This window comes from Raphanus sativus, chromosome 2 (genome assembly GCF_000801105.2).
Source record: "Raphanus sativus cultivar WK10039 chromosome 2, ASM80110v3, whole genome shotgun sequence".
Lineage (NCBI taxonomy): Eukaryota > Viridiplantae > Streptophyta > Magnoliopsida > Brassicales > Brassicaceae > Raphanus > Raphanus sativus.
The window spans coordinates 198,007-221,092 of NC_079512.1; the positions used below are offsets into that span (position 1 = coordinate 198,007).

Sequence of the window (23,086 nt, forward strand, 5' to 3'; positions counted from 1 at the left end):
AACACAAAAAGCATTCAAGTGATATGAATTGGAGAACAAATAATTTATTATTAATTACATAATATTTTAAAAAATAATGGTGATTTACTAAGATATCACATTAACCCTAAACCAATTTTTTAATTTATATAAATATGTTGTCTTGCTGACATTGTTTTTTATCATGATAAAGTCGATTGAAGAACTTGATTAACATTTACTAAAAATAATCACAATCTTAGTTTCCTAAAATAACAATACGTGATTTTAGAATAATTACTTGAAGACATAGCAATAATCTCGGTATCAATTTTAAATGAAATTATATCTTTATGATTCTATTTTTTTCAAAACAGCCAACTAAATTCCGTTTAATTTTGGTGATAGTAAAAAGGAAATTAGATTATGTTACCAAATGTATCGGCGTTGAATGAATTTCATTCAAGTGATATGCATTGAGAGAAAATAATTTATTCTTAATTACATAATATTTTTTAAAAATGTTGGTGATTTGCTAAGATATCACATTAACCATAAACCGGTTTTGTATGTATATAAATATGTTGTCTTGCTGACATTGTTTTTTTTATCATGATAAGATCGATTGTAGAACTTGACTAACATTGATGGGTTTTCTAAAATCATTTTTGAACCCAATAATATTCCAAAAATCTATGTTTTCGGAAAGAAATAGATCATTTCGTTTTGTGAATTTGGTAAATAAGTGTGTTTAGTTTCGTAATCTGATTCTTTTTTATTTCTCTCTATAGGATTACAAAGTAGGAGTTCTGAAGAATTTTTTCACATCATTTGTAGTTTATCATTTTTTTGTTTCCTTATAGTTTGTTTCTTTCGTATTTTACTTTTTCTATTACCTACGTTTCTTTTAATATTATTATTATTATTATTATGAAAACAGTAATTTTATTGCCTATGTATTGTTTTATCTTAAATTCATAGTAAATCTATATAAGTCTTCGCATACTCTTATTTTATTTTTTCCATAAATTATACTTCATTTACACTTAACCAATAACACAAGCTTTTTTTTCAAAAAAAAAAGCTTACAATATATGTACCTACACAATTTTGACAGCTATATATATCATTATATCTAATATTTGTGACTAAAACTTTTTGCTTTATAATATATTTATGTTAAAAGTAATAATTTATTCTATCTTAAATTCATAATAAATTTATCTAAGTTTTTGCATACTCTTATTTTACTTTATTTTCCATAAATTGTACTTCATCTACATCTAACAATCACATAAGATTTTTTTTTCAAAAAAAAAAAAAACAAATAAGCTTACAATATATATACCTACATAATCTCGACAGCTATCATTATATTTAATATTTATGACTAAAACTTTTTTTTATAATATGTTTGGGTTAAAAGTAATAATCTCTTTTAATCATTCACTCCGCGTATGGTCTGAAATATTTTTTTATATTACAGTAATGTCGTCATTAAGTGTGTTGCTTTTAGAATAACACACTTGTTCATGTATTCCATGATTTATGGAATTCTACAGATGGAGACATTGTATTTTGTGTTTTACAGTTTTGGAAAATTTATTGAAGAGCAGGTAATATATTGTAATTTTTTAGGAACGTATATATATTTTGTAGATGATATTATCTGTTACTTTTGGTAATATTATTTTATATTCTAGAAAAGTCGATTGAAGAATGTTATTAACATTAATGGTTTTTCCAAAATTGTCTTTGATCCCAATGATTCTAGGAATCGATGCTTTCGGAATGAGGTAATGCGTTTATTTCACAGATTCACTTAAATAATGTGTTTACTTTCGCTGCTTTGTCACTTTTTATGATCCTAATAGGATTGCAAATGGAAAGTTCTGAAGTCACTATTCACTGCAGATGTTTTTATCGATTTTAATTTATTTTGTTTGAGAATTTTTATTCTGAAAGATTTTATTAATTGATTGCTTATGTTTTGTTTTATCTTTACTTCGTAATTGATTTTATATTAGTTTTTGATCATTCTTATGGTTCTTATTGTCTGTCTTCCATTACTTATAGGACAATTAAACTAAAATACAAACAACTTAAAAAAAAAAACCATGATTGATTTGTTAGTGAAATGCGCAGTTTTATCTAAATTTTAATTTTAAAATATGTATCATTTTATCAATGCAATATATCTTTATAATATCTATTAATTCATAATAATAATCTTTTTAAATTTACTCACTCCGCGCAGGACGCGGGTTATCACCTAGTATAATGTATAGTGTCAATAGAGTTAAATTATTATACATCAAGTGTAAGATGTCACATAGTTGGTTGATATATAGTTATTTAAGAAAATATTTAAATGAAAGGTTAAGGTATGAATAATAATGTGATGTCCAATTTAAAAATCCACCTAGAAGAAGTTGTAATGTTTCTGTTTTAATAAGATAGATGACACTATCATTATATCTGCAAAACCTGCGATGTGACGTCGGGCTTTAGAACCAACAGTCGCTTCTCCATCTTTTAACGGTCCTGATTATTTCCTCCACTCCCGATAATCCAACAGCACCACACATATTTTTTTTTGCATAATTATATATAATGATTCAATTTTTACCACATATATTCTTCTTCTTTTTGGTAATCATTTTTACCACATATATTCGACGACGCAGTGTGACTAAACTTTAAGGGGATGGACGAAATTTAAATGCTAATCTTAGTCCTATGAGGTATAAATTCTTCGAATGTATAGACCTTTAGTTGTGCATATATAATATTCTCAATCAAATTGAGACCGTTCATTTCCTTAGTTTATAACACTTACCAAATAGTGTGTTCTGTATAATTAGGCATAATTAAGAAAATGCATACTTAGGAATAAGTTATAAATGCGAATAAAGGTCTACAAACAGATTCTTTGGAGAAAAAAAAATCAAATATAGAATTATATGAAATGAATAATTTTATAATAATCACAAAACAGGACCAGTAAGCGAATTATAAGAATACCAACAAATCTCAGGTATATTTTTTAGTTTGACATGTAAACATGATTAATCTTGTTTTATTTGCATACCATCTCCAACTCAAACCTATTTTTTACCTTTTAATTTCCACAAAAATAAAGTAATTCTATTATAAAGTAGTTTTGCTCCAATTATTCACTTTATAATAGAATTATTCTATTATAAAGTAGAAAATAGAGAGATTTTAATAGATGGGTTTGTAACTCTCTACACTTGCGTTGTGTAGTATAGTCTATCAACTAGTTTTACTTTAATCCAAGAAAATAGGTATCATCCTCTCAATGGTATTATGGCAGAATTAACTAACATATGAATGCTTGTAATTTTGTTGTTCCATTTATTTTCATGCAGTATAATAAAACAAATTTATTTCCTTAACCCTTTTTAGTTTTGTTAAAGTAAAATAAATATTAAGTATTTTTTTATTGTTACTTGTGAAACCAAGAAGGTCCTAGACTCTTTTTGAAAGAATGTCCTATTTTATATTATTATTATCAACAACATATATCTTACACAGTGGTATAATTAATATACAGTAAACTTCTATAAATTAATAATACTAAAATTATGATATTTTACTAATTTATAAAGCTATTAATTTGTAAACTATGAAAGTATTAAAAAAATTATTTTAGATTTCTATATTTTATAATATTTAATTATATATATATATATATATTTTAGCATTTTTGGACAACATTTATTTTTTTACCATATATACATTAACTATAAAATTTAGTAGTTTGAATTTCATGTGTTTTTTATTGTATTATTTGGTGCATATAAAATATATTTCATTGAATTTAAACATAGTTTAATTTATATTTAATTTTGAATAAATGTAGAAATAAACTCCGTTGTGAATATAAACAATCCAATGGTTTTTTGTACTTATATAAAATGTATATATATATATATATATATAAATTATTAATTTAATGAGACTATATATTAATTTATATAGGACTTTTTTCAAAATATTATTATTTTATTATTTAATCATTTTGTATCATATTATGAATCGGCTCCATTTGCAATCGAAGAAATTTACTAATTTATATAATTTTACTGTAAAATATTCACACTGTTTCAAATTAATTCATATTTTAGGATTTTTACGTTTATTAATAAATTATATTAAATATTATATTAATGAATAATTTTTTTGTTATTAACGTTTTTCCATAATTTTAAAACAATCAAAATATTGTATTGAAAAATAAAAATACATATTTTTGAAATATTGTTTTTCTAAAATATTGATTAATTTGAAACGAAGAAAGTAGCATATTACATGTTTTTTTTGTAAACTGACTTAAATATATTACATGTTATTCCGGGTGTGATTGGTAGTTGCTCTGCTTGTTCTCCACAACCTCATTTATTTCTAAAGCACCAAAATTAGAGCAATCAAGCTTTAATTTATTTTTTATAACCAGAGTTCTTGAAATAATTTACAGCTGTATAAGTGCTCTGCAGAGCCAAATATTCAAAGCAATTTTTTAGTGCTTTCCATAAAATTCTACAGCAATAAAATCTAAAAATACAGCAAAAAGTCTATAGATTTTTTTTTCTACAGCAATAATTTTAAAGATACAGCCGTTACCAATCGGACCCTCCATGTTACATATTTCACTGCTTCAAAAAATTTGGAAATATATATATTCAATGCGACTCTAAAATCATCATAAAATCAATGAAAGGAAAACAGTCATTGTTAATATATCTATGGATAATGTATTAGATATTAACCAAAAAGATTACCAATAAAAAAAGAGTCGACCGTGACAAGGAAAGGTCAAGACTCGAGAGCCATCGCTTTTATCATCATTCTCTTTGCTAAACAACTCACACCCACACAAACACCCAAGTTTCGATTCTCGTTGAAAAGAACAAATTTAGCAAATAATGCATGTTGCGAGGGTGAAAGAGATCCCAAGTGATTCCTTCATGCTTAAAGCTTCTTTAGCGTACACTACGATACATGTATCATGTAAGTAGTAATATAAAAAGATAATATACAGAACGCATTCTCATTTCTCATAAAGACATGCAAAAATTCATGTTATGGAGATAGTCTTTCTTAGGACACATGAATGAAAATTGAGGATTACCAACCCACTCACCATCTCCCCACTCAAAAACAAATATACTCACTATGTTTAAAATATATATACATATAAAACATATATATTTTAAACATACTCCCTCCGTTCCTAAAAGTATGATTTTCTAGATTTTGTTCTTGTTCCACAAAAATATATTTTATATATTTTAAGGTATTTTTATATATTTTTGAGGATCATTAATTATGAATATTTGGACTGCTTAAATTTTATTGGTATATAGTTATTGGATATTGTATATTGTATAAAAAAGATAAATAGTAAACTAATTGCAAATATTTATTATATTCTTAATAAACGTAAAAACTCTAAAAAATCTTATTTTTAGGAACGGAGAGAGTATATATGTTTTAAGAGAAGATACAAAGATGCCATAAAAATCTGGTTCGCTTCTAGAATCAGACATGGAAGCTGAATAGATCGGGGTTAATTTAAATACAAATTGGCAAATATTAGATTGCTAAGAAAGAAACACAAATTTTGTAAAAAGGTTTTTTTGGGTTGAATAAATCTGACATTAATTAAATATATATATATATATATATTAAGCAAATACAATTAAAAAATTATCTAAAAGATATCATTAAAACCTATTAAAAATTCAACTAAATACAAAATAGACTATAAAATAATACTGATCACACGTATTACTATTTAGTAAAAGTATAATTATCTAAAATATGAAAACAGTTTACATTTTTTTTGTCAATGGAAAACAGTTTACATATATTATTTTTTTTGGTCAATGGAAAACAGTTTACATATTAAACACATAAAACTCTATTAAACGTCTTAAATTTCTAAACTGAGGCAGTATCATTCATGTCTGTAGGATCCTTCACTCAAAAGTGAACTCTCAGATATCTTCTCCTATAAGTACCCTACACATCCTCTTCATCTATCTACAACACAACACAACAATCACAAATATATATACTAAAGATCCCATCTCTCTCTCTCTCTCTCTCTTTCTCCCTACAATGGACCCCGAGGAGATTCCATCAATGCCCTCAACGCCGGCTACAACACCGGGAACTCCAGGAGCACCGCTCTTTGGAGGTTTCGAAGGGAGGAGGAATGGACATAGTGGTAAATACACACCAAAGTCACTTCTAAAAAGCTGCAAATGTTTCAGTGTTGACAATGAGTGGGCTCTTGAAGATGGAAGACTCCCTCCTGTCTCATGCGCTCTACCTCCTCCTGACGTCTCCCTCTACCGTAAGGTACATAACTAAATTTGTTAGCCCTCCATATATTATAAGCACATAACTAAAGTTCACTTAAACCAAATCTATATGTGTACAGCTGGGAGCAGAGTTTGTTGGGACACTGATACTGATATTCGCCGGGACAGCCACGGCGATTGTGAATCAGAAAACAGATGGAGCTGTGACACTTATCGGGTGTGCCGCCTCGGCTGGTCTGGCGGTCATGATCGTTATATTGTCAACCGGTCACATCTCCGGGGCACATCTCAATCCGGCTGTCACCATTTCGTTTGCTGCTCTTAAACACTTCCCATGGAAACACGTTAGTATTATAATTGTATTTCTTAATTTACATTTTTGGATGCTACTGAGAAACTCACATGAATTAAAGACATGCACATGCACCTTCTATTAAACTAAAGATAATTTAGAATAGTTTTTAGTGGAAATTATTGATTAGTGTGTCTAAATAATTAATTGGTGTAAAAAACTATTAGGTGCCGGTGTATATAGGAGCGCAGGTGCTGGCCTCGGTTTGTGCGGCGTTTGCACTGAAAGCAGTGTTTGAACCAACAATGAGCGGTGGCGTGACGGTGCCTACGGTGGCTCTCAGCCAAGCTTTCGCTTTGGAGTTCATTATCAGCTTCAACCTCATGTTTGTTGTCACTGCAGTCGCCACCGACACTAGAGCTGTAAAACTACACTAGCACTAAATTTAAAAAGGAAGAAAACATTTTAAACACAGGTTTGTTTGTGTCTGAAAATAATCACAAATTACAGGTGGGAGAGTTGGCGGGAATAGCGGTAGGAGCAACGGTCATGCTTAACATACTCATAGCTGGGTAAATGTTACTCCATGTTCTTAAATATAAAAGAGTGAGTTACCAAATAAGACACTTTATTCTTTTTTTTAACATTATAAGACACTTATTGTTGGAGAGGCACATTGTTGATGTGCTGTCTTTATTTGTGACCAGAATGTCCTTTGCTGGTGGATCTGAGAAAATGACAGAGAATGTATCGTTTTGTGACTCTCTTTATCTCTGCTTTTTTTACGAAGTGTTTACTTTTTTGAAAAGTTATCATGTATGGTTTCCTTTCAAATTATATTAGACAGTGTCACATTATACATGAATTTATTTTTTTGGATAAAATATATCGATTTATTTTATATTAAACTTTTGTTATTTGTTAAATAAACATACAATCAAAAGATTGCTTTTACAACTTTTTCACAAATCATATGATTTATTATTTATTTCTAACTTGAAGTAGGAAAATGTTTCAGCGGCAAAGTTCTAAATCATAGAAAATGTAAGTAAATGTAGTTTGACCACTCATCTGAGTTTTCTTTACAAAATGAAATATGTGGATTAAAGAAACATGGACACACACAAAAAAAAATGTGGACACAAAAGATGTGGACAAATGTGGACACAAGTTCATGTGAGTGAACAAATGTGGACACTTCCATCTTTCTTTCCTATTTAGAAAAAAGACAGACTTTAAACTAAATCACATCCATTCGAATCTAAAATGCTAGTAGGTGAATGTAGTTTGACCACTCATCTGAGTTTTCTTTACAAAATGGAATATGTGGATTGAAGAAACTGGACATACACACACACACACAAAACGTGGACAGAAAAGATGTGGACAAATATGGACACAAGTTCATGTGAGTGAACAAATGTGGACACTGCCTATGTGGACACTTCCATATTTCTTTCCTGTTTAGAAAAACATACTTTAAACTAAATCACATCCATTCGAATCTAAAACACTAGCTAAAGTGTATCGATCTTTAAGTTTTTATTTGCAATAAGAGCAAGAGATTTGACTAACCATAAGGGACGTGCTCAAATTTCAGATTCTGACAGAGCTTGGAAACAGAGCTTTAGTTTCTCCATCGAAACAGAGCTTGGCAACAGAGCTTTAGTTCCTCCATCGCAAAGAAGAGTTGTAAGCTTGAGACCAAAAAAGATCCGACCTTGGTTGTCAGAAGGATCCTCAGATGCGATTCGGGGTTTCTTGTTCTTCATAGTAGGAAAATCTGGATCTGATTGTTTGTCACCTATTTGAGAGAGAAGAACTTCAAAATCAGTTAAAATCGAAAAAGGTATGAAATTGGAAGAGATGGAGACAAAAAAGATCTGACCTTGATTATCGTTGACGACTTACAGGTGCCAGATTTATAATATTTTGCTGGTAATTTGAGTTTCTTGTTTTTCATCGATTAGGAAGTCTTGAAGTTTTGGAAGGGATGAAAAGGTTTCTGGTTTTTGATTCAAAATTAGATTTTTGAGAAAAAGAGTTGGGAAAAAGTGTTGACTTGAAGTCACATGTTTCGTTGAAGTCTCAAGTTTGAGGGTATATATGACAAAACACACATAGAAAGTGTGTCTCAGGCATAAAGTGCCTAAACGTGTAATACTAAAGTTGAAATGTGTCTTAGAAGGTAAAAAAATCAATAAAAGATGTTTTCGATAGAAACATGCATATTTAAAATTTATATTTATTTTTAAATATTTTAAAATTGTAAATTAAAAACTAATTAATCAATTAACAAAATAGATAGTAAAATATGAGTTAAATTTACTTAAAAAATATGAGACTATTACATATTGTAATATCAAAAAGTAAGAGAAATTTGTAATCTACATTTCAGAACGGAGAGACTACTCTAAATAGATCAAAATCAATATTTACCTTCTTCTTTCTTTGATATATAACTATGTTTTTTTTAACCATGATCAACACAGACCTGCAACTTCTGCTTCGATGAACCCTGTAAGAACACTAGGTCCAGCCATTGCAGCAAACAATTACCGAGCCATTTGGGTTTACCTTACAGCTCCAATTCTTGGAGCCTTGATCGGAGCAGGAACGTACACAGTCGTGAAGCTACCAGAGGAAGACGAAGAACCCAAAGAAAAGAGGAGCTTCAGAAGATGATCAGTGAACAAAAACGCTATGTTACTCTGTTTCTGTCACATATGTGTATAATATAAGCTCTGAAGCCAACAATATCAGAATCAAACTGGGGAATGATTTTCCTATTTTAATCGCGTTTTTCAAAAAAAAAAAAGTCTCAATACAGATTTTTCTAAAAAAAAAGAAAAACATAGTAAGTAACAGGCTTCCTCTAGTTCATTTTGATGATGAGATCGTTGATCTTATCTTCACGGTTTCCTGTATCACCTCCTTCACTGAAAACCTGTTTCTTCCCATGCAAGACACCAGCCTCAGGCTTGTTGAGTTTCAAAGGTCCCAAGAATCTCATAACTTGTCTGAAATGAACACCGACCCTTGAGATCTCATTCACAAGGTCTTCTATGCAGAAGATTTCGTGCTCTCCTAGAGCCTGATTAAAGAACAACATGGTCATTAATCTATAGAATAAGCTCTCTCGTATACATTGAATAGGAAGCTACTAATTTTACCTGTTCGATTATGTTGTTGTCTGTAAGAGGAACAGGGTTGCCTTGTATGATTGTGTATCCCTTTTTGAATATGAGGTCCTTAACGCTCTTATCACTCGGATATCTTCAAGAATGGCATACATACATTGATTGGTCAGAGCTCATACAAGAATCAATCAAGCAAAACAGCATTGAATTTTGGATTACTCACCCGTAGGTAACGTAAGGCTGAACTTTGAGAAGCTTTTGAAACAAACCGTCAGTTGCTTTGGCAAAGACACCAGTGAAAGTGCTTCTTAGTTGCATACTGTTAAGAACCTTCTTGGTCTTTGGGTGCATATCATTCTTCCTGCTCACCACAAAGCAAAAAAATGTAGGTATGATGAGTATATGGCAAAAGATAAAATTATAAAAATACCAAATGGAAATATAATAAAACGATTGGAGAGTATAAAGTACCCTTGTATGCGTATGATGAAGACAAGGTTAGAATTGATTGGTGGAGGAGATGACTTTGGCCTCTTAACCCTTTGCTTCATCCTGATAAGATCTACTTCCTATATGAACATTAAAACATTCAGGTTACAAAACAAACAACAACAGCCTACTAATGGACCCTGACTAAAAAGGATGAGCTGAGTTATGTTTTTGGTATTACAAAGGAGATTGAGAAGAGGGTACCTTAGCTCTGTACTCTAAGACAAAATCTTCAGGACGTTTGATATCAGCAACTTTCTTCTTCTTCTTCTTGCCCAAGTTTCCAAGCTCAAGCTGTTTCTTCCTGATAAAGGCAAGCTCATCTCTCTTCTTCCTCTTCTTCAGTATAACCTCAGGTATGTAGTCTAACCCCTTAGGTTCTTCTTCAGCCATCACTTTAGTTTCTTCTACAGCCATCGCCTTAGCTTCTTCTTCAGCCATTGTTATTTATTTCTCTCTACAAAAAAAAACAAACACATCTTAGATTCTTATTAAAAAAATGTAATGAAAGGAGACAAAACAAACAGAAACAGAAACAGAACTACACCCTATAAGTGAGGCTAGAGAGAGACAAAACACGAAGCAACAAGAAGATTAACGAGAGTGAGCAAAAAGTACCAGTGGCGACGAAGCAATCGAAGTTGGCCGAGAAGCTGACTGATTGAGATTTCTAGGGTTTATCAACTTAACTCACACCAGACCTAGTTACGGTCTGAGCCTACCCTATACAATTCTAGGCTCTAAGCCCATTATTTATGGTTTTATGGGCCTCGTTCCCAGCTCGCCCATTATTACGTTATTATCCGAGCAAGAAAGAGATGGGCTTTCTTAGTGTGGCCCTAAATCAAACCCAAGAAACAAATTGTTTATGTTAATTTTGATTACTAAGTATGCAGTTTTAGAGGAACTTAAGCATCATCATCCATGATCTCTTGCAATAGTTTTTCATCAAAATTAATATGAAAAAGTATAAAAGAGAGTGGAAAAATATTTAAACCAAGTGATTATTAGAGAAAAGTCTCTCCAAAAAATATTAAGAGACTCATATGCCATTTCTTAATTTTTAGTTTGTATATTTTACTGTGCACTAAATTTTTATTATATAAATGAATTATTTAAATGATTAATGTATATATTCTATTAATTCTTCAACATGACCAGTTGATATGGCATAGGTCCAAAAAAAAATACAAATGCTATATGTAACTGCTTATGCACGAGTTTATATAACTGCTCGATATGTCACGAGTTTTTAAATTTGGATATGGGCCTTGATATGTCACGAGCTTTTAAAAGAAACTAGATACTGACCCGCCCTTAAGAAGGGCGGGTATATTTTCATTTTAATTTATTTTCTTTATTTTTAAGTTATTGTCAAATATGTGTAGACATGTATATTAGTTTTTGGATGAATTGATCTTTAGTTCGAAGATATATATAGACTGTTTAGTGGTTTATAAATTCGGTTCATATTTTTTTTTTCATTTTGCGGTTTTGTTTGGTCAACAATGTTAATAATGTGAACATTTTTTATTTTATATTCAGTATAAAGTAATTTTAAAATGACAAATAATAACTATCTAGGTTTCTTAAATTTTGGTTACAATTTTTTTTTCATTCTTCATTTCGTAATTGTATTTAAATACATTTAAATGCATTAATAACAATGGTTAGTGAATAAAAATTTAGTTAATATACATTACTTATTGGGTTTTGTTGGGTTTCAAATGTAAAATACAAAATGGGCTTTATAAAACAGTATTGAAATGTTGGTCGATTTGTTTTGAAAAACTAAATAAAACATTTAATACTTTGTGGTCTGAAAACCAATGCATCAATGTCTTGATGAAATAAAAAAAATGAACCGACAGAAGTTTCGATATGTCCAAAGCATCAATGACTTCTCTTACCAATGCATCAATGTCTTCTCTGTTCGAAACTAAGAAGTCGAATTCTTACTCAGTTTCTTCGATCTATGAGCCAATTTTTTCATAGTTCTTTGATCTATGAGCGTTTTGTGCATCAAATCCAAGCTAAAATCGGTAAGCTTTTGTTTTGACTAAAGATTTCTGCAAAATCGTTTTGTAATTTTTTTTATCTGTGCTCTTACTGAGTTCTTTTTTCTATTCTTGAGATATTATTTAGGATGGAGTTTCCGATTTGTATTAGATGGTCACTAATACAAAACCACCGATGGTCAAGATTCATGCAAAGCTCGTTTATGTAAAGATGATGAAAGGCGAAGACTTATAGCACAACCAGACGAAGAAAGTGTTTCTACTACAATGAAAAGATAAGCCTTTTTTGTGTCTGTGCTATTAACTCAGTTTTTTCCTATACATGCAACAATATATACGATGTGTTTCAGAATTAGAATAAACTGAAGATCAAGTCCTGTCATTAATAAAGCTTATCTTTATCATAACATTATTAATGACTTCAGGTTATATACAATTTTACAATACTAATATGTATATGTTGGACTTGCATCATATTTGTATGGCAGGATTCTCGTATAACAGCACCAAAGGCCATTCGTATAATAGGAAATTCGTTCTAATCACCAGCAATGGTAGCAGTGGTTGACAATAGCACCAAAGGCCATTCGTCACATCTTTTAAAACTGAGTAAGTAAATCTCATAAGACATTTAGCTTTATACATAGCTAGTTGATGAAACAAAGCTCATCCTGATAGTTAGACAGATGATGGTCAGAGAACAAATTAATAGGTTGTCTAGAACGAATCATGACATGTTAGATAAGGATGCCAAGTTCAAACTTAGAACAAAATTCTTTGAATGATTTGTATGTTGCCTGTTATGTTAGATAAGATAGCTAAGTTCATCCTGGTTTGAATTATTTGTATATATCCATGAATTTGGTCTGTTAAAATGACATGAACTTTTTCCAAAGTTCAAAATTATATTTTTTGAGCGTAAACACACACGCATATTGTGTGTAAAAACTGCAATTGTCTAAAATAATCATAAGTGATTGTGTGTAAAAACTGCAATTGTATAAAATAAAATCATAAGTTCGGAAATTAAAACAAATTCAGAGATTTTGAAAAATCTCTTTGAAAACAACATTTTTTGTTTGTTTTTGAGGCTTTCCATCCTCATCAACAATCAAAATCTTCAAACCTTTCTTCGAGGTAACTCTTGAGATAGCAACATAAAGTTGTCCGTGAGAAAAGACTGGTTTAGGTAGGAATATACCAACATGTGAGAGTGACTGTCCCTGACTCTTATTAATGGTTATAGCAAAAGCAACAGCAAGTGGCAGCTGCCTCCTCTTCATCTTGAAAGGCAATTTCTTGTCTGATGGAGTTATGGCCAATCTCGGAATCAACACAACCTCCCCAATCTTCTTTCCAGTTATAATTCTTGCCTTCACACATAGATCATACATCTCTACGATTTGCAATCTTGTCCCATTCATCAATCCTCCGTCATGATCAATGTTCCTGAGCAACATCACTGGACATCCAATCTTCAATCTAAGATTATGATTAGGTAAACCTGAAATTTTGATACTGTTGAGAAAATCTGGAGTTAGAGCTTGATCATTAACAGATCCAGTGTCTGATGGGTCTATTCTGTCGCAACTTAAATAACTCTTTTCTTCTCCTGCATAAAAACATTTTAAAACTATAATTACTTGTTCTGAAACAACAGTAGATGAATGAATAATGAAATAATAATTTTGAAACCTTGAAGCTTATCCAACATGTGCTCGTTTATCTTGTTGACATCCTCATTAGTTGGGCATAAAATAGCTCTCTCTTGAAAGAAGTTAGGGTCTTTTTTCTGTTGCAAATCTAAAACATCTCCATAGACTTCTGTGCTTATCGACTCAATTGGATCATCTGCATCCATAATAAGAAACTCATCTGGAATAGTGATTAATGCCTCACCATCTTTGTCGTCACCAACCTTTCCGTCTCCCACATCCAAAATCCACTGGGAAAACTCCTTGAGTTCTTTTAACTCCTCAACAGTCATACCACTTGAAAGCAACCTCATATTCTTAGTTAGTTTTAGTACTTTGCAATGTTTCCATAAATAGGAATAATTTAGAGATTCTAAAACAATTTCAGCCCTTGAAGCACCATGGATAACTGGTAATATTTGCCTGAAGTCTCCACCAAAAACTACAACCTTCCCAGCAAAAGGCTTCTTCTCTTTACTCTTCATAATGCTTGCTAAACTTCTATCCAATGACTCAAAGCAGTGTCTACTCATCATTGGTGCCTCATCCCAAATTATGATAGAAGCTTCTTTAACCAAATTAGCAGCATCTGAACCTGCTATCAGATTGCATAGCGAGAACTCATCAGGATTTATAGGGATACTAAATCTTGAATGTGCAGTCCTTCCTCCTTGTAATAGAAGAGACGCTATTCCACTCGAAGCAACATTTAAAACAATTTCGCCCCTTGATCTTATTGCAGCAGCTAACAGTCTCCACAAGAATGTTTTTCCGGTTCCACCAAATCCATAAACAAAGAATACTCCACCTCGTTTTCCTAACACAGCATCCATAATCTCTTCATAAATCTTTTTCTGCTCCTCGGTCAACTTTAAGATGTCTCTCTCATGTTCCTTTCTTAACTCGTCTCTGTTGTAACTGAGTTCATCCATGATCAGAACATTTTGAGTGTCTCTTCCGTCGCGAAATGGTTTTGGCATAGAATCCCAATTATCAAGAGAGGTTCCATTGATCTTCAAAATCTTTTCAATCTCAGTAAGAGCACCATCTTTTTTATCGGCATCACTAAGACACAATCCTACAAATGCGATTTATGCAATCAAATACAATTAATAGATATATGAAATAATAATTAAAAAAGAACTAAACAGACTTCGAATTTTTTTTACCTGGTCTGTTTAAGCGTTTCCTGCGGTTATATTGAATGTCTTCCGAAAGCAATTCCCATGTTTCATTCCACACGTTTTCAGGCATTGATAAACTATTAGACATTAGCATTAGAGCAAAAGAATGACGCAGATAGGATGCAGAACTTGAAAAGCTTGTAGTGATAAGGTCATCAATGTATTCCTGATCATTTTCTAGCAGACCCCGAGCAGCACATGTAGCTTTGTAAGATGGATAAAGAACATTGTTGTAGGTTCTAATATCTTCAAAGGAAGTTGGTCCTCTCACTATATTTAGCAGCACACGCAGATAATAGGCTTCTTCTATTTTTCGTGGTGCATAGTTAATCCGCCCAATGCTTAAACCTTTTTTTCTTTCATGAAACTTCCTCTCTTTTTTATTCCAAGTAAACCTCGTTGGAATCTGTACTAAAGTTAGTTTTCTTGCAACTGCACTAACCTTATTCAGCTCAAACCAGCCCATGAACATTGTATCCTGAATTAACACACGACTTGTCACTTCCTCATATGTATCATCATCTTTAAAAATAATTATTTGCTTCCCTGGTAAGTGGAAAGAAATTTTCTCCACAGGTACTGATCTATAATGAATTGGAAATGCAAGAGTCCTCCATCCACCTTCACATGCTGAAACATACCTAAAAAAAAATAAAAAAATGAATCAATGAAGCTATAATCCTAAAATACTATTAGCCACATTTAAAGAAATATTTTATTTCAAACGTACCTCCCATTAAAAAAATCTTTTATTTCGTTTTTCTTTTCTGGATCAGAATTCTTGTCGTTCACGCGGTCAGTAGATGTTCCTCCCTTTTCTGTTGGCTCAACAACCACTGTAATACGATCTGAACCTTTGTTGATATACTTAAATAAGTATTTAATTGATCCTGTCTGATTACACCATTCAACGTTGATATGAGCTTTGTAGCGAAGTGATAGTTCTTTGTTATAGGGTATAACATATCTATTATCGCACTTGAAGCCATTCTTTTCCACAAATCGGTTGTTATCCCTTCTCCTGTAAACTGGAAACCCTTCCTTGTTCACTGTTGTTGTTTCTACAAACACCTTTGGAAACATTTTAGAGCATTTACCATTTTCCATGCATGGTGAACTCTTATTAACAACTCCACATGGACCATGAATCATCATGTCTTTAATCACTTCATACAGTTGTGGTTCTTCATCTTTGTCTGGAATCTCAGCTGAAATTAGCTTGTCAATATGATCAGTTGTAGGTATCTTAGAGCTTGGATGCATGAACAATAATATATGAGCATGAGGCAAACCACGTTTCTGGAACTCTATAGTATACATTGCTGTCAAAGAAAACATAGTACGTAAACGTTAACAACTTCATAAAAAAATATTTAAATAAGGCACAAATTTATTTACTTACATGCCACTGTCTTCCCTAAGAGCTCATTGTCGGTTAGATCAGTCATAAGAGAATCTAGCTTCATCTTGAAAATCCGACAAATAATCTCTGGTCTATCCTCAGCCTTTAAGTTTCGTTTTGACAAAAACCTTGTAAGCTCTGGCCATTTCGGGTTACACGTAAATGTTATGAAAAGGTCTGGGAAACCAAAGTATTTACATACCGCCATTGCATCTAGATAGTTGTTTTTCATGTATCTTGGACCCCCAACAAACGAAGCTGGCAAAATAAACTCACTACCTTGATCGTTCATATCTATTTTCCCTTCATTAGCCGCTTGCTTGATCGAGTCATAAGTATCAGACCTCAAGCTTTTCTGATTCTGCCTCAAAAATCGTATCCTGTTCGTTTCAATGGTAGTGAATGCATCGACCAGAAACTGTTGAAACAGTCTTCTTGAATGAAGAAGGGTATGGCACTCGCCATCTCTCTCTTGAATTCGATAAGCAAAAAATTGTCTCATACTAATATGAGCCCTCTTTAGCTTCTCAGTTGCTGGCGTTGCTCTTTTTTTAATTCCAAGTCTGAAACCATCTTCACCATATGTAAAAATAAGAGGATACTGAAGAGCAAGGTATGACGGATGTATCTCACTTATTCTTTTAAGCCACCCAGTCTGTTTTTCCTGTAAGACAATGTCACGATGGTCCATGTCCATGTTAAAATCACCTGGTATTAGAGCTGCAACCTCAGAAGCTGTTGGTGTATCATAGTTCCGTCCATCTTTTTCCCGATTACTTACAATCCTCATATGGAAAGGTTGATCGTCCGTTAAACCCTCAAATCTTTCTCGGGCAGATCGAAACTGCTTGACATAGGGATTGACATCATCTAACACCTTAATAATATCTTCAATAATTTCCTTTCTCAAAGAATGCTTTTTAGCTTTATCTGCCTTCTTCTTGTATTTGCTGAGACATAAATATAAAGAAAATAGGTTAAATGTCACAGTACAATATTTAAAAATCGGAATAATAATTATTGCATAAATACCTGATGACTGAATCCCTGTTATCGACCTCTCTGTCAGTGTCAACAATATATAGTTGTGAAAATTTAGCAGATTCACCAATATCAGGTTTTAAACTTCCCATTAGGTGGTAGTTTTCTCCTTGTAGTTGAAACATCTGTATGCCACTCCCACATGAACGATCAACTTTACCACCAAGAGAAGTAAAGGAAAAGACCATATTCAGTGCTCTTAAATTTTCTTGGTAATATTTGCTCTTGGAATCATTCCCGAAAAGCAGTTTCTTAATAACCATCGGGCTCTCTTTTAATAGAGGCAACTTAACTTGTCCCTGGCCACAACACAGAGAAAACTGGGGATCCTTTCTGGTTCTTTTCTTACGATTTAAACGTTCACCATACCAAAAAATAGCTTTGCAATATTCACACTTGAACGTAGGATTACCATCGTCTATGTATTCTGAAATTTAAAATATAGTGTCAGACTAATAATCCATATCACACGTAAGACATAATAATGTTTTTAAATTGTAATGTGAAACTTACGTGTTTCTTTAGCTACAGTTTTTGGTTTGGTATTCCCAGTGTCACCAAAAAACATTTTCATCATATCAGCCATATTCTTCACTTGAAGTTTATGTTTTTGTGACACCAAACTGTCTAATGTTTCTTGGCCATGGTTTGATTCATCAGATTCTGTATCACTTCCGTCACTGAAAACGTCGTAACTTGCTTGAGAATGTCCTTCAAATCCATCTAAAATTGATAGCATTAGGCAAAACAGTAATAATAGCATTGAAAAATCTTTTATAAATTTGTAAAACATATACCATTATCCCAAAGAGTATCAGACGTCTCGACTCCTTTGTTGCAGTCAGAAACGTTATCAACTGTAGATTTGGTGTTAAAGGAGTTGAGCATGAAATAAAAACAATGGTTAAATCGACTGGTTAGATCTTATAAACAATAGGAAAACTTATGGTTATATATATTAGGGTAAATCTGTATTATTATTGACATGGTACTTACATGGAACCTGTGATTGTAAATGTTGCTTGTTTGGAGCTGACTTGTTCTTAATTTTTGAAACATCTTGTAAGATTCTATTGAATATAGAAGACAAAGGAATTGAAGTCTTAATCTCCTGTGTATTCAAATTTGATTGTAAATTCTGGTTTCGATCCTCAGATAGTTGTCTCTTCCTCTTAGTCGTCTTCATTATTTCGCTGAATATCTTAATAGATATGAAGTAAGACCTAGATACGTAGTTTTTCAAAGCTCAAGTTTAGGTATAAATATTAGTATATTTATATATTTAACAATGAATTGTGATATCATTATGATAATGATTGTTGAGTATATCTGTTTTTATTTTTACCATATAATTTATTAATTTATTAATTTGGAAACAAAATTATTATTATATTAATAAATTAAGAAAAACAGCAAATCTAAACTTGTGCCAATATCACGCACCAAGTTTGTAAAACAAAGAATGTGCTAACAAAAACATTTATTCTCTGAAATTGAAAACATGCTGAAAGACAACGAAGTAGTTCATCAGTTTTTCTTCCTGCTCTTCATCTCCTCTTCCGAAATCTTCTCTATCTTAATTGCTTTTGAACAAATCTTCTTTGATGCAGATGTGAGGTCAGGAAGATCAGCTAGATCATCTTGAGTCCGCTTTGATGTAGGTGTTTTCAATACTCCCGAGCTCGCTTCAGCATCATCCAAGTAAGATCCCTGTTATGTCAAAATATTAGTCAACTTGAAGTTCGAAAATAGGTTATAGAAATATAAGTTAGGTATGAATAATTACCACTCCACCACTTGTGAAAGTAGTCTCCAAAGCAGAAAAGTTTTCTGATTGAGAACTTGCCATTAACAAATTATTCATTGACCAAACCTTTAAGACCTTGTAGGTATCGCCTCCATAAGAAACGTTTTCTTTTTCAATAGAAACACCAAATTTGAATGTCTTTCCAACAATGTCCTTAACTGGCTGAGGCAACAACTCTGGATCATCAATCTATAGTCCACAAACGATATTAGTCATATTTCCATACAATATATGAGCTATATATATATATATATATAAATAATCAAGAAATATTTTTACCTCTTCCATAGAAGCATTCACAATTTTCGATGCCTTTTCCATTACAATCATATTTGCAATGGTATCAAGCAGCATGAACTTGGTTGTGCCAGTATCATCCTTAAGGATCAAATGAAGCTTAAACCTAAATACATAAATAAAACCATATAAGTAAGGAAACAGAGTTTAGTTATCAATATAATAATTCTAAATAGTATACATACTTAGCCTCGACATTAGTCACGAACTTGTCGCACTTCTCACACCAAAAAGCTGGTGTTTTTGTGTCGCCATTGTTTGCCACTTCAAAGGTTTTATGGTTGAGATTACAACCAAAATAAAACCAACCATAATCGATGTCTATAGCATCAATTGTACACACTACTTTACATTTCCCAATCTGTAAAATTACAAATGAATTGGATTAGAAATTAAGAGTATAATGTTACTGAGATACACTTTGAGTAATATAAATTACAAACCTGAGTAGTCTTCAACACTTCAGCAATGGTTTTATCTTCAAACTCATTCCAGCTCTGACTTTGATAAACAATTGTTTTATCCTTTTTAGCTACCTGATTATCATCTTCTTTGGTTGCAATAATAGACATGGATGATTCTTCATATTTGAAACTGTAACACAGGCCAGACATATCATGTTGTGATAAACATATTTATATAATGTAGGGAATAAGTAACTAAAACGTACGCTTCTATTAAGTCAGAGGACTCCTTAATTTCAGGATTGATCAACATTTGAGACATATCATATGCATTGGAGACTTGAAGAACTCCTGCGCCATATGAAATTATTCTCTTAACAAATTAACAATAATTATTTTTAATAATTAAAACCTTAGAGTTTTGATTTTACCTTTAAATGATCCCAGCTTTGCAAACCTGAGCAAACAAACAACAACTCCTTTGTGTGCTTTTTCACTATAGGTTTCCATCATCTCAGCAAACTTACCCCATAGACAACAGGCAATTCGTTGATCACTGTAAAGAGTGGATCAAAAAATAAAATCTCAGATATGAAAAAGAGAATATTAAACTAAAAAAAATTCTCATAATAAATATATAAAAGAACTAACTTTATGTCTCTCAGGGTGAAATCGATTTTCTTTCTTTCCTCTCCATCTTGGCACCTTATAGTTAGTAGATCTCCAACATTCATTGCTTGCCCAAGAACATCTTCATCAAAAAAGAATATGACATAAGTTTAAAGCAGGTATACAAAGTAATATATAACAAAAGCATTGAATATAGAATTAGTTACCAAACAGTAAATTCGGTTGCATAGTCCCACTCAATATGGTATCGAACTCCATCAATGAGTGAAACATATCATCATTCTCGATATCACAGTTTGTGATTTTTGTCTGGCCAATGAACGTAATCTTATACTTGTGGTTGCTTACTCTCCAATTGTTCTTTGCAGCAGTCACCGACATGTTTTCAATGGTTTTCCACTCACCAATCACACATTTACTACCCAAACTCATCAACTGATTCTGTCTACATGTTGCGTAGATTTTATCACCCTGCAATAAAAATATATAATAGAGCTTTAGTATGTGAGTTTTGATACAAAATAAGAAAGTGTAGAAGTATTAATAATGTATTTACCTTTGAATCAGCAAAGATGATTTCGAGAGATTCACCAAATGCAGGGTTGATTTGTTTCCAGGTGTGGATCGTTTTCACTTGAATACACCAGTCGCTTCTGCGAGGCTTCAACTGTGAAAGGTAAGATATCTTTTGCGATGGTTTCATTTTTACTAAAGAGAAGAATACTGTTTTGATGAGTTAGTCGTTTGAGTAAGGGTGGTATATAAAGTGAAGAATACAAATGTGTAGGTGGTAATTTTTTTTAAAAAAAATATTTGTTTTTTTTTAAAAAAAAGGTATCTATGGCAGAATATGCCAAATGTGATATCGATTTCAGTTTTGATTTTTAAAGAATATTGTTGATTGAGAAGATATCGATTACATTATGTGATATCGATTTCAGTTTTTGATTGAGAAGTAATTTTTGAATATCTTGTTGTTAGTTGTTGGTTTGATAATTTGTTTGCCACTTATATTGGAACTGCTTTGCCCATTATCTGATAGTTTCACATGAACGTGGCAACATAAAAATCGGAGGAGAGTTTGTTTTTTGGTTTTCTTATTATTTTTTAATAGTTTGTTGGAGAGAAGTTATGGAATATACTTTTTTATATTCAGTTTTTTGGTTAAAATATTTTGCCCATTATCTGATGGTTTCACATGAACGTGGCAACATAAAAATCGGAGGAGAGTTTGTTTTTTGGTTTTCTTATTATTTTTTAATAGTTTGTTGGAGAGAAGTTATGGAATATACTTTTTTATATTCAGTTTTTTGGTTAAAATATTAAACGAATTTAATATTTATTTATTGTAAGATGTCTGGTTCTTAATTTTATTCATTGTATAAGTGTATCTTATGATTAGAGAAAACTTTTTCTAGTGTTTAAGTGTTTGATATATTTAGTGTTTAGGGATTTGTAAGATTATTTGTTCAACTTCGTTTTAGGTATATGTGGTGTAACGTGTGATGATAATATTTTTGTTGGTATATGTGGTGGTTCATTATAAATTGATATATCCAATGTTTGATATTTTTAGTGTTTAGGGATTTTATCCAATACATTTTGGGGTTTGATATGCTAATTAACATATGTTAATTAGTTTTTTTGATATTTTCTGGGTATAGAGTAATGTTACTTACAATTAACATATGGTAATTGCTATTTTGTTTTTTTTTGGTATAGGGTAATGTTTCAAAGCTTTATTGATTATTTGGCAAAGCTGGCGATGAGTAATGAGAGATGGTGATGAGCTGAGGCAAAAAAATACATATGCTGTGTAAAGAGTCGTTGGTTGATAATAACTATAATGATGAGACATATGTAAATAATCGTTCATATAGGTAGTTAAGTTGGTCTTTTTTTCCTTCTCTAAATTACCCTTACTGAATTTTTTAAAAATAGACAAATCCATAATGGCATGAAAAGTAATATGCCAGGTAAAAGTGAGGGCAAATCTAAAAAAAGGATCCTAATTTAATTGTACGTGGCAACATAAAAATCGGAGGAGAGTTTGTTTTTTGGTTTTCTTATTATTTTTTAATAGTTTGTTGGAGAGAAGTTATGGAATATACTTTTTTATATTCAGTTTTTTGGTTAAAATATTAAACGAATTTAATATTTATTTATTGTAAGATGTCTGGTTCTTAATTTTATTCATTGTATAAGTGTATCTTATGATTAGAGAAAACTTTTTCTAGTGTTTAAGTGTTTGATATATTTAGTGTTTAGGGATTTGTAAGATTATTTGTTCAACTTCGTTTTAGGTATATGTGGTGTAACGTGTGATGATAATATTTTTGTTGGTATATGTGGTGGTTCATTATAAATTGATATATCC

General features: G+C 31.5%; 5 protein-coding genes across 5 annotated transcripts; 1 reads left to right on the forward strand and 4 right to left on the reverse strand.

Moving 5' to 3' along the window:
* Nucleotides 1-6,010: 6,010 nt before the first annotated feature.
* On the forward strand, nucleotides 6,011-9,398 carry LOC108827002 (aquaporin NIP6-1). Its single transcript, XM_018600347.2, has 5 exons — nucleotides 6,011-6,348; nucleotides 6,431-6,655; nucleotides 6,831-7,025; nucleotides 7,114-7,175; nucleotides 9,096-9,398. Exons 1-5 carry the CDS (start codon nucleotides 6,106-6,108, stop codon nucleotides 9,286-9,288), a joined length of 918 nt encoding a protein of 305 aa, XP_018455849.2. The 5' UTR covers nucleotides 6,011-6,105; the 3' UTR covers nucleotides 9,289-9,398.
* Nucleotides 9,363-10,992, reverse strand: LOC108827018 (60S ribosomal protein L7-1). The gene is made up of 6 exons (XM_056993556.1): nucleotides 10,851-10,992; nucleotides 10,437-10,689; nucleotides 10,215-10,312; nucleotides 9,967-10,104; nucleotides 9,777-9,879; nucleotides 9,363-9,697 (listed from the first exon to the last, which is right to left on the reverse strand). The coding sequence occupies exons 2-6, from the start codon at nucleotides 10,671-10,673 to the stop codon at nucleotides 9,479-9,481; spliced, it is 795 nt and encodes a 264-aa protein (XP_056849536.1). The 5' UTR covers nucleotides 10,674-10,689; nucleotides 10,851-10,992; the 3' UTR covers nucleotides 9,363-9,478.
* A 1,877-nt stretch (nucleotides 10,993-12,869) lies between these two features.
* On the reverse strand, nucleotides 12,870-18,757 carry LOC108830543 (uncharacterized). Its single transcript, XM_056996418.1, has 9 exons — nucleotides 18,568-18,757; nucleotides 18,369-18,428; nucleotides 18,085-18,294; nucleotides 17,563-17,998; nucleotides 16,531-17,480; nucleotides 15,859-16,450; nucleotides 15,114-15,769; nucleotides 13,946-15,022; nucleotides 12,870-13,862 (listed from the first exon to the last, which is right to left on the reverse strand). Exons 1-9 carry the CDS (start codon nucleotides 18,755-18,757, stop codon nucleotides 13,288-13,290), a joined length of 4,746 nt encoding a protein of 1,581 aa, XP_056852398.1. The 3' UTR covers nucleotides 12,870-13,287.
* Nucleotides 18,758-19,098: 341 nt separating this feature from the next.
* LOC130501554 (replication protein A 70 kDa DNA-binding subunit C-like) lies at nucleotides 19,099-20,813 on the reverse strand. Its single transcript, XM_056996419.1, has 8 exons — nucleotides 20,731-20,813; nucleotides 20,511-20,635; nucleotides 20,346-20,430; nucleotides 20,119-20,269; nucleotides 19,861-20,036; nucleotides 19,658-19,781; nucleotides 19,358-19,567; nucleotides 19,099-19,281 (listed from the first exon to the last, which is right to left on the reverse strand). The coding sequence occupies exons 1-8, from the start codon at nucleotides 20,811-20,813 to the stop codon at nucleotides 19,099-19,101; spliced, it is 1,137 nt and encodes a 378-aa protein (XP_056852399.1).
* Nucleotides 20,354-21,495, reverse strand: LOC130502898 (uncharacterized). The gene is made up of 2 exons (XM_056997657.1): nucleotides 21,266-21,495; nucleotides 20,354-21,180 (listed from the first exon to the last, which is right to left on the reverse strand). The coding sequence occupies exons 1-2, from the start codon at nucleotides 21,410-21,412 to the stop codon at nucleotides 20,908-20,910; spliced, it is 420 nt and encodes a 139-aa protein (XP_056853637.1). The 5' UTR covers nucleotides 21,413-21,495; the 3' UTR covers nucleotides 20,354-20,907.
* Nucleotides 21,496-23,086: the final 1,591 nt, after the last annotated feature.

What these genes read in the sequence shown, in the direction of transcription:
- LOC108827002 (XM_018600347.2), top strand. Translation starts at nt 6,106, where the DNA reads ATGGACCCCGAGGAGATTCCATCAATGCCCTCAACGCCGGCTACAACA. An exon ending in TCGCCACCGACACTAGAGCT is followed by an intron (nt 7,026 to 7,113) that starts GTAAAACTACAC and finishes CACAAATTACAG; the next exon opens with GTGGGAGAGTTGGCGGGAAT. An exon ending in CTTAACATACTCATAGCTGG is followed by an intron (nt 7,176 to 9,095) that starts GTAAATGTTACT and finishes TGATCAACACAG; the next exon opens with ACCTGCAACTTCTGCTTCGA.
- LOC108830543 (XM_056996418.1), bottom strand. Translation starts at nt 18,757, where the DNA reads ATGAAGACGACTAAGAGGAAGAGACAACTATCTGAGGATCGAAACCAG. An exon ending in AACTGTAGCTAAAGAAACAC is followed by an intron (nt 17,999 to 18,084) that starts GTAAGTTTCACA and finishes TTTAAATTTCAG; the next exon opens with AATACATAGACGATGGTAAT. An exon ending in AACAGGGATTCAGTCATCAG is followed by an intron (nt 17,481 to 17,562) that starts GTATTTATGCAA and finishes TTTATGTCTCAG; the next exon opens with CAAATACAAGAAGAAGGCAG.
- LOC108827018 (XM_056993556.1), bottom strand. Translation starts at nt 10,673, where the DNA reads ATGGCTGAAGAAGAAGCTAAGGCGATGGCTGTAGAAGAAACTAAAGTG. An exon ending in TCTTAGAGTACAGAGCTAAG is followed by an intron (nt 10,313 to 10,436) that starts GTACCCTCTTCT and finishes ATGTTCATATAG; the next exon opens with GAAGTAGATCTTATCAGGAT. An exon ending in CAGCCTTACGTTACCTACGG is followed by an intron (nt 9,880 to 9,966) that starts GTGAGTAATCCA and finishes CCATTCTTGAAG; the next exon opens with ATATCCGAGTGATAAGAGCG.
- LOC130502898 (XM_056997657.1), bottom strand. Translation starts at nt 21,412, where the DNA reads ATGAAACCATCGCAAAAGATATCTTACCTTTCACAGTTGAAGCCTCGC. An exon ending in TCATCTTTGCTGATTCAAAG is followed by an intron (nt 21,181 to 21,265) that starts GTAAATACATTA and finishes TTTTTATTGCAG; the next exon opens with GGTGATAAAATCTACGCAAC.
- LOC130501554 (XM_056996419.1), bottom strand. Translation starts at nt 20,813, where the DNA reads ATGAATGTTGGAGATCTACTAACTATAAGGTGCCAAGATGGAGAGGAA. An exon ending in TTCACCCTGAGAGACATAAA is followed by an intron (nt 20,636 to 20,730) that starts GTTAGTTCTTTT and finishes CACTCTTTACAG; the next exon opens with TGATCAACGAATTGCCTGTT. An exon ending in GTGACTAATGTCGAGGCTAA is followed by an intron (nt 19,782 to 19,860) that starts GTATGTATACTA and finishes TTATGTATTTAG; the next exon opens with GTTTAAGCTTCATTTGATCC.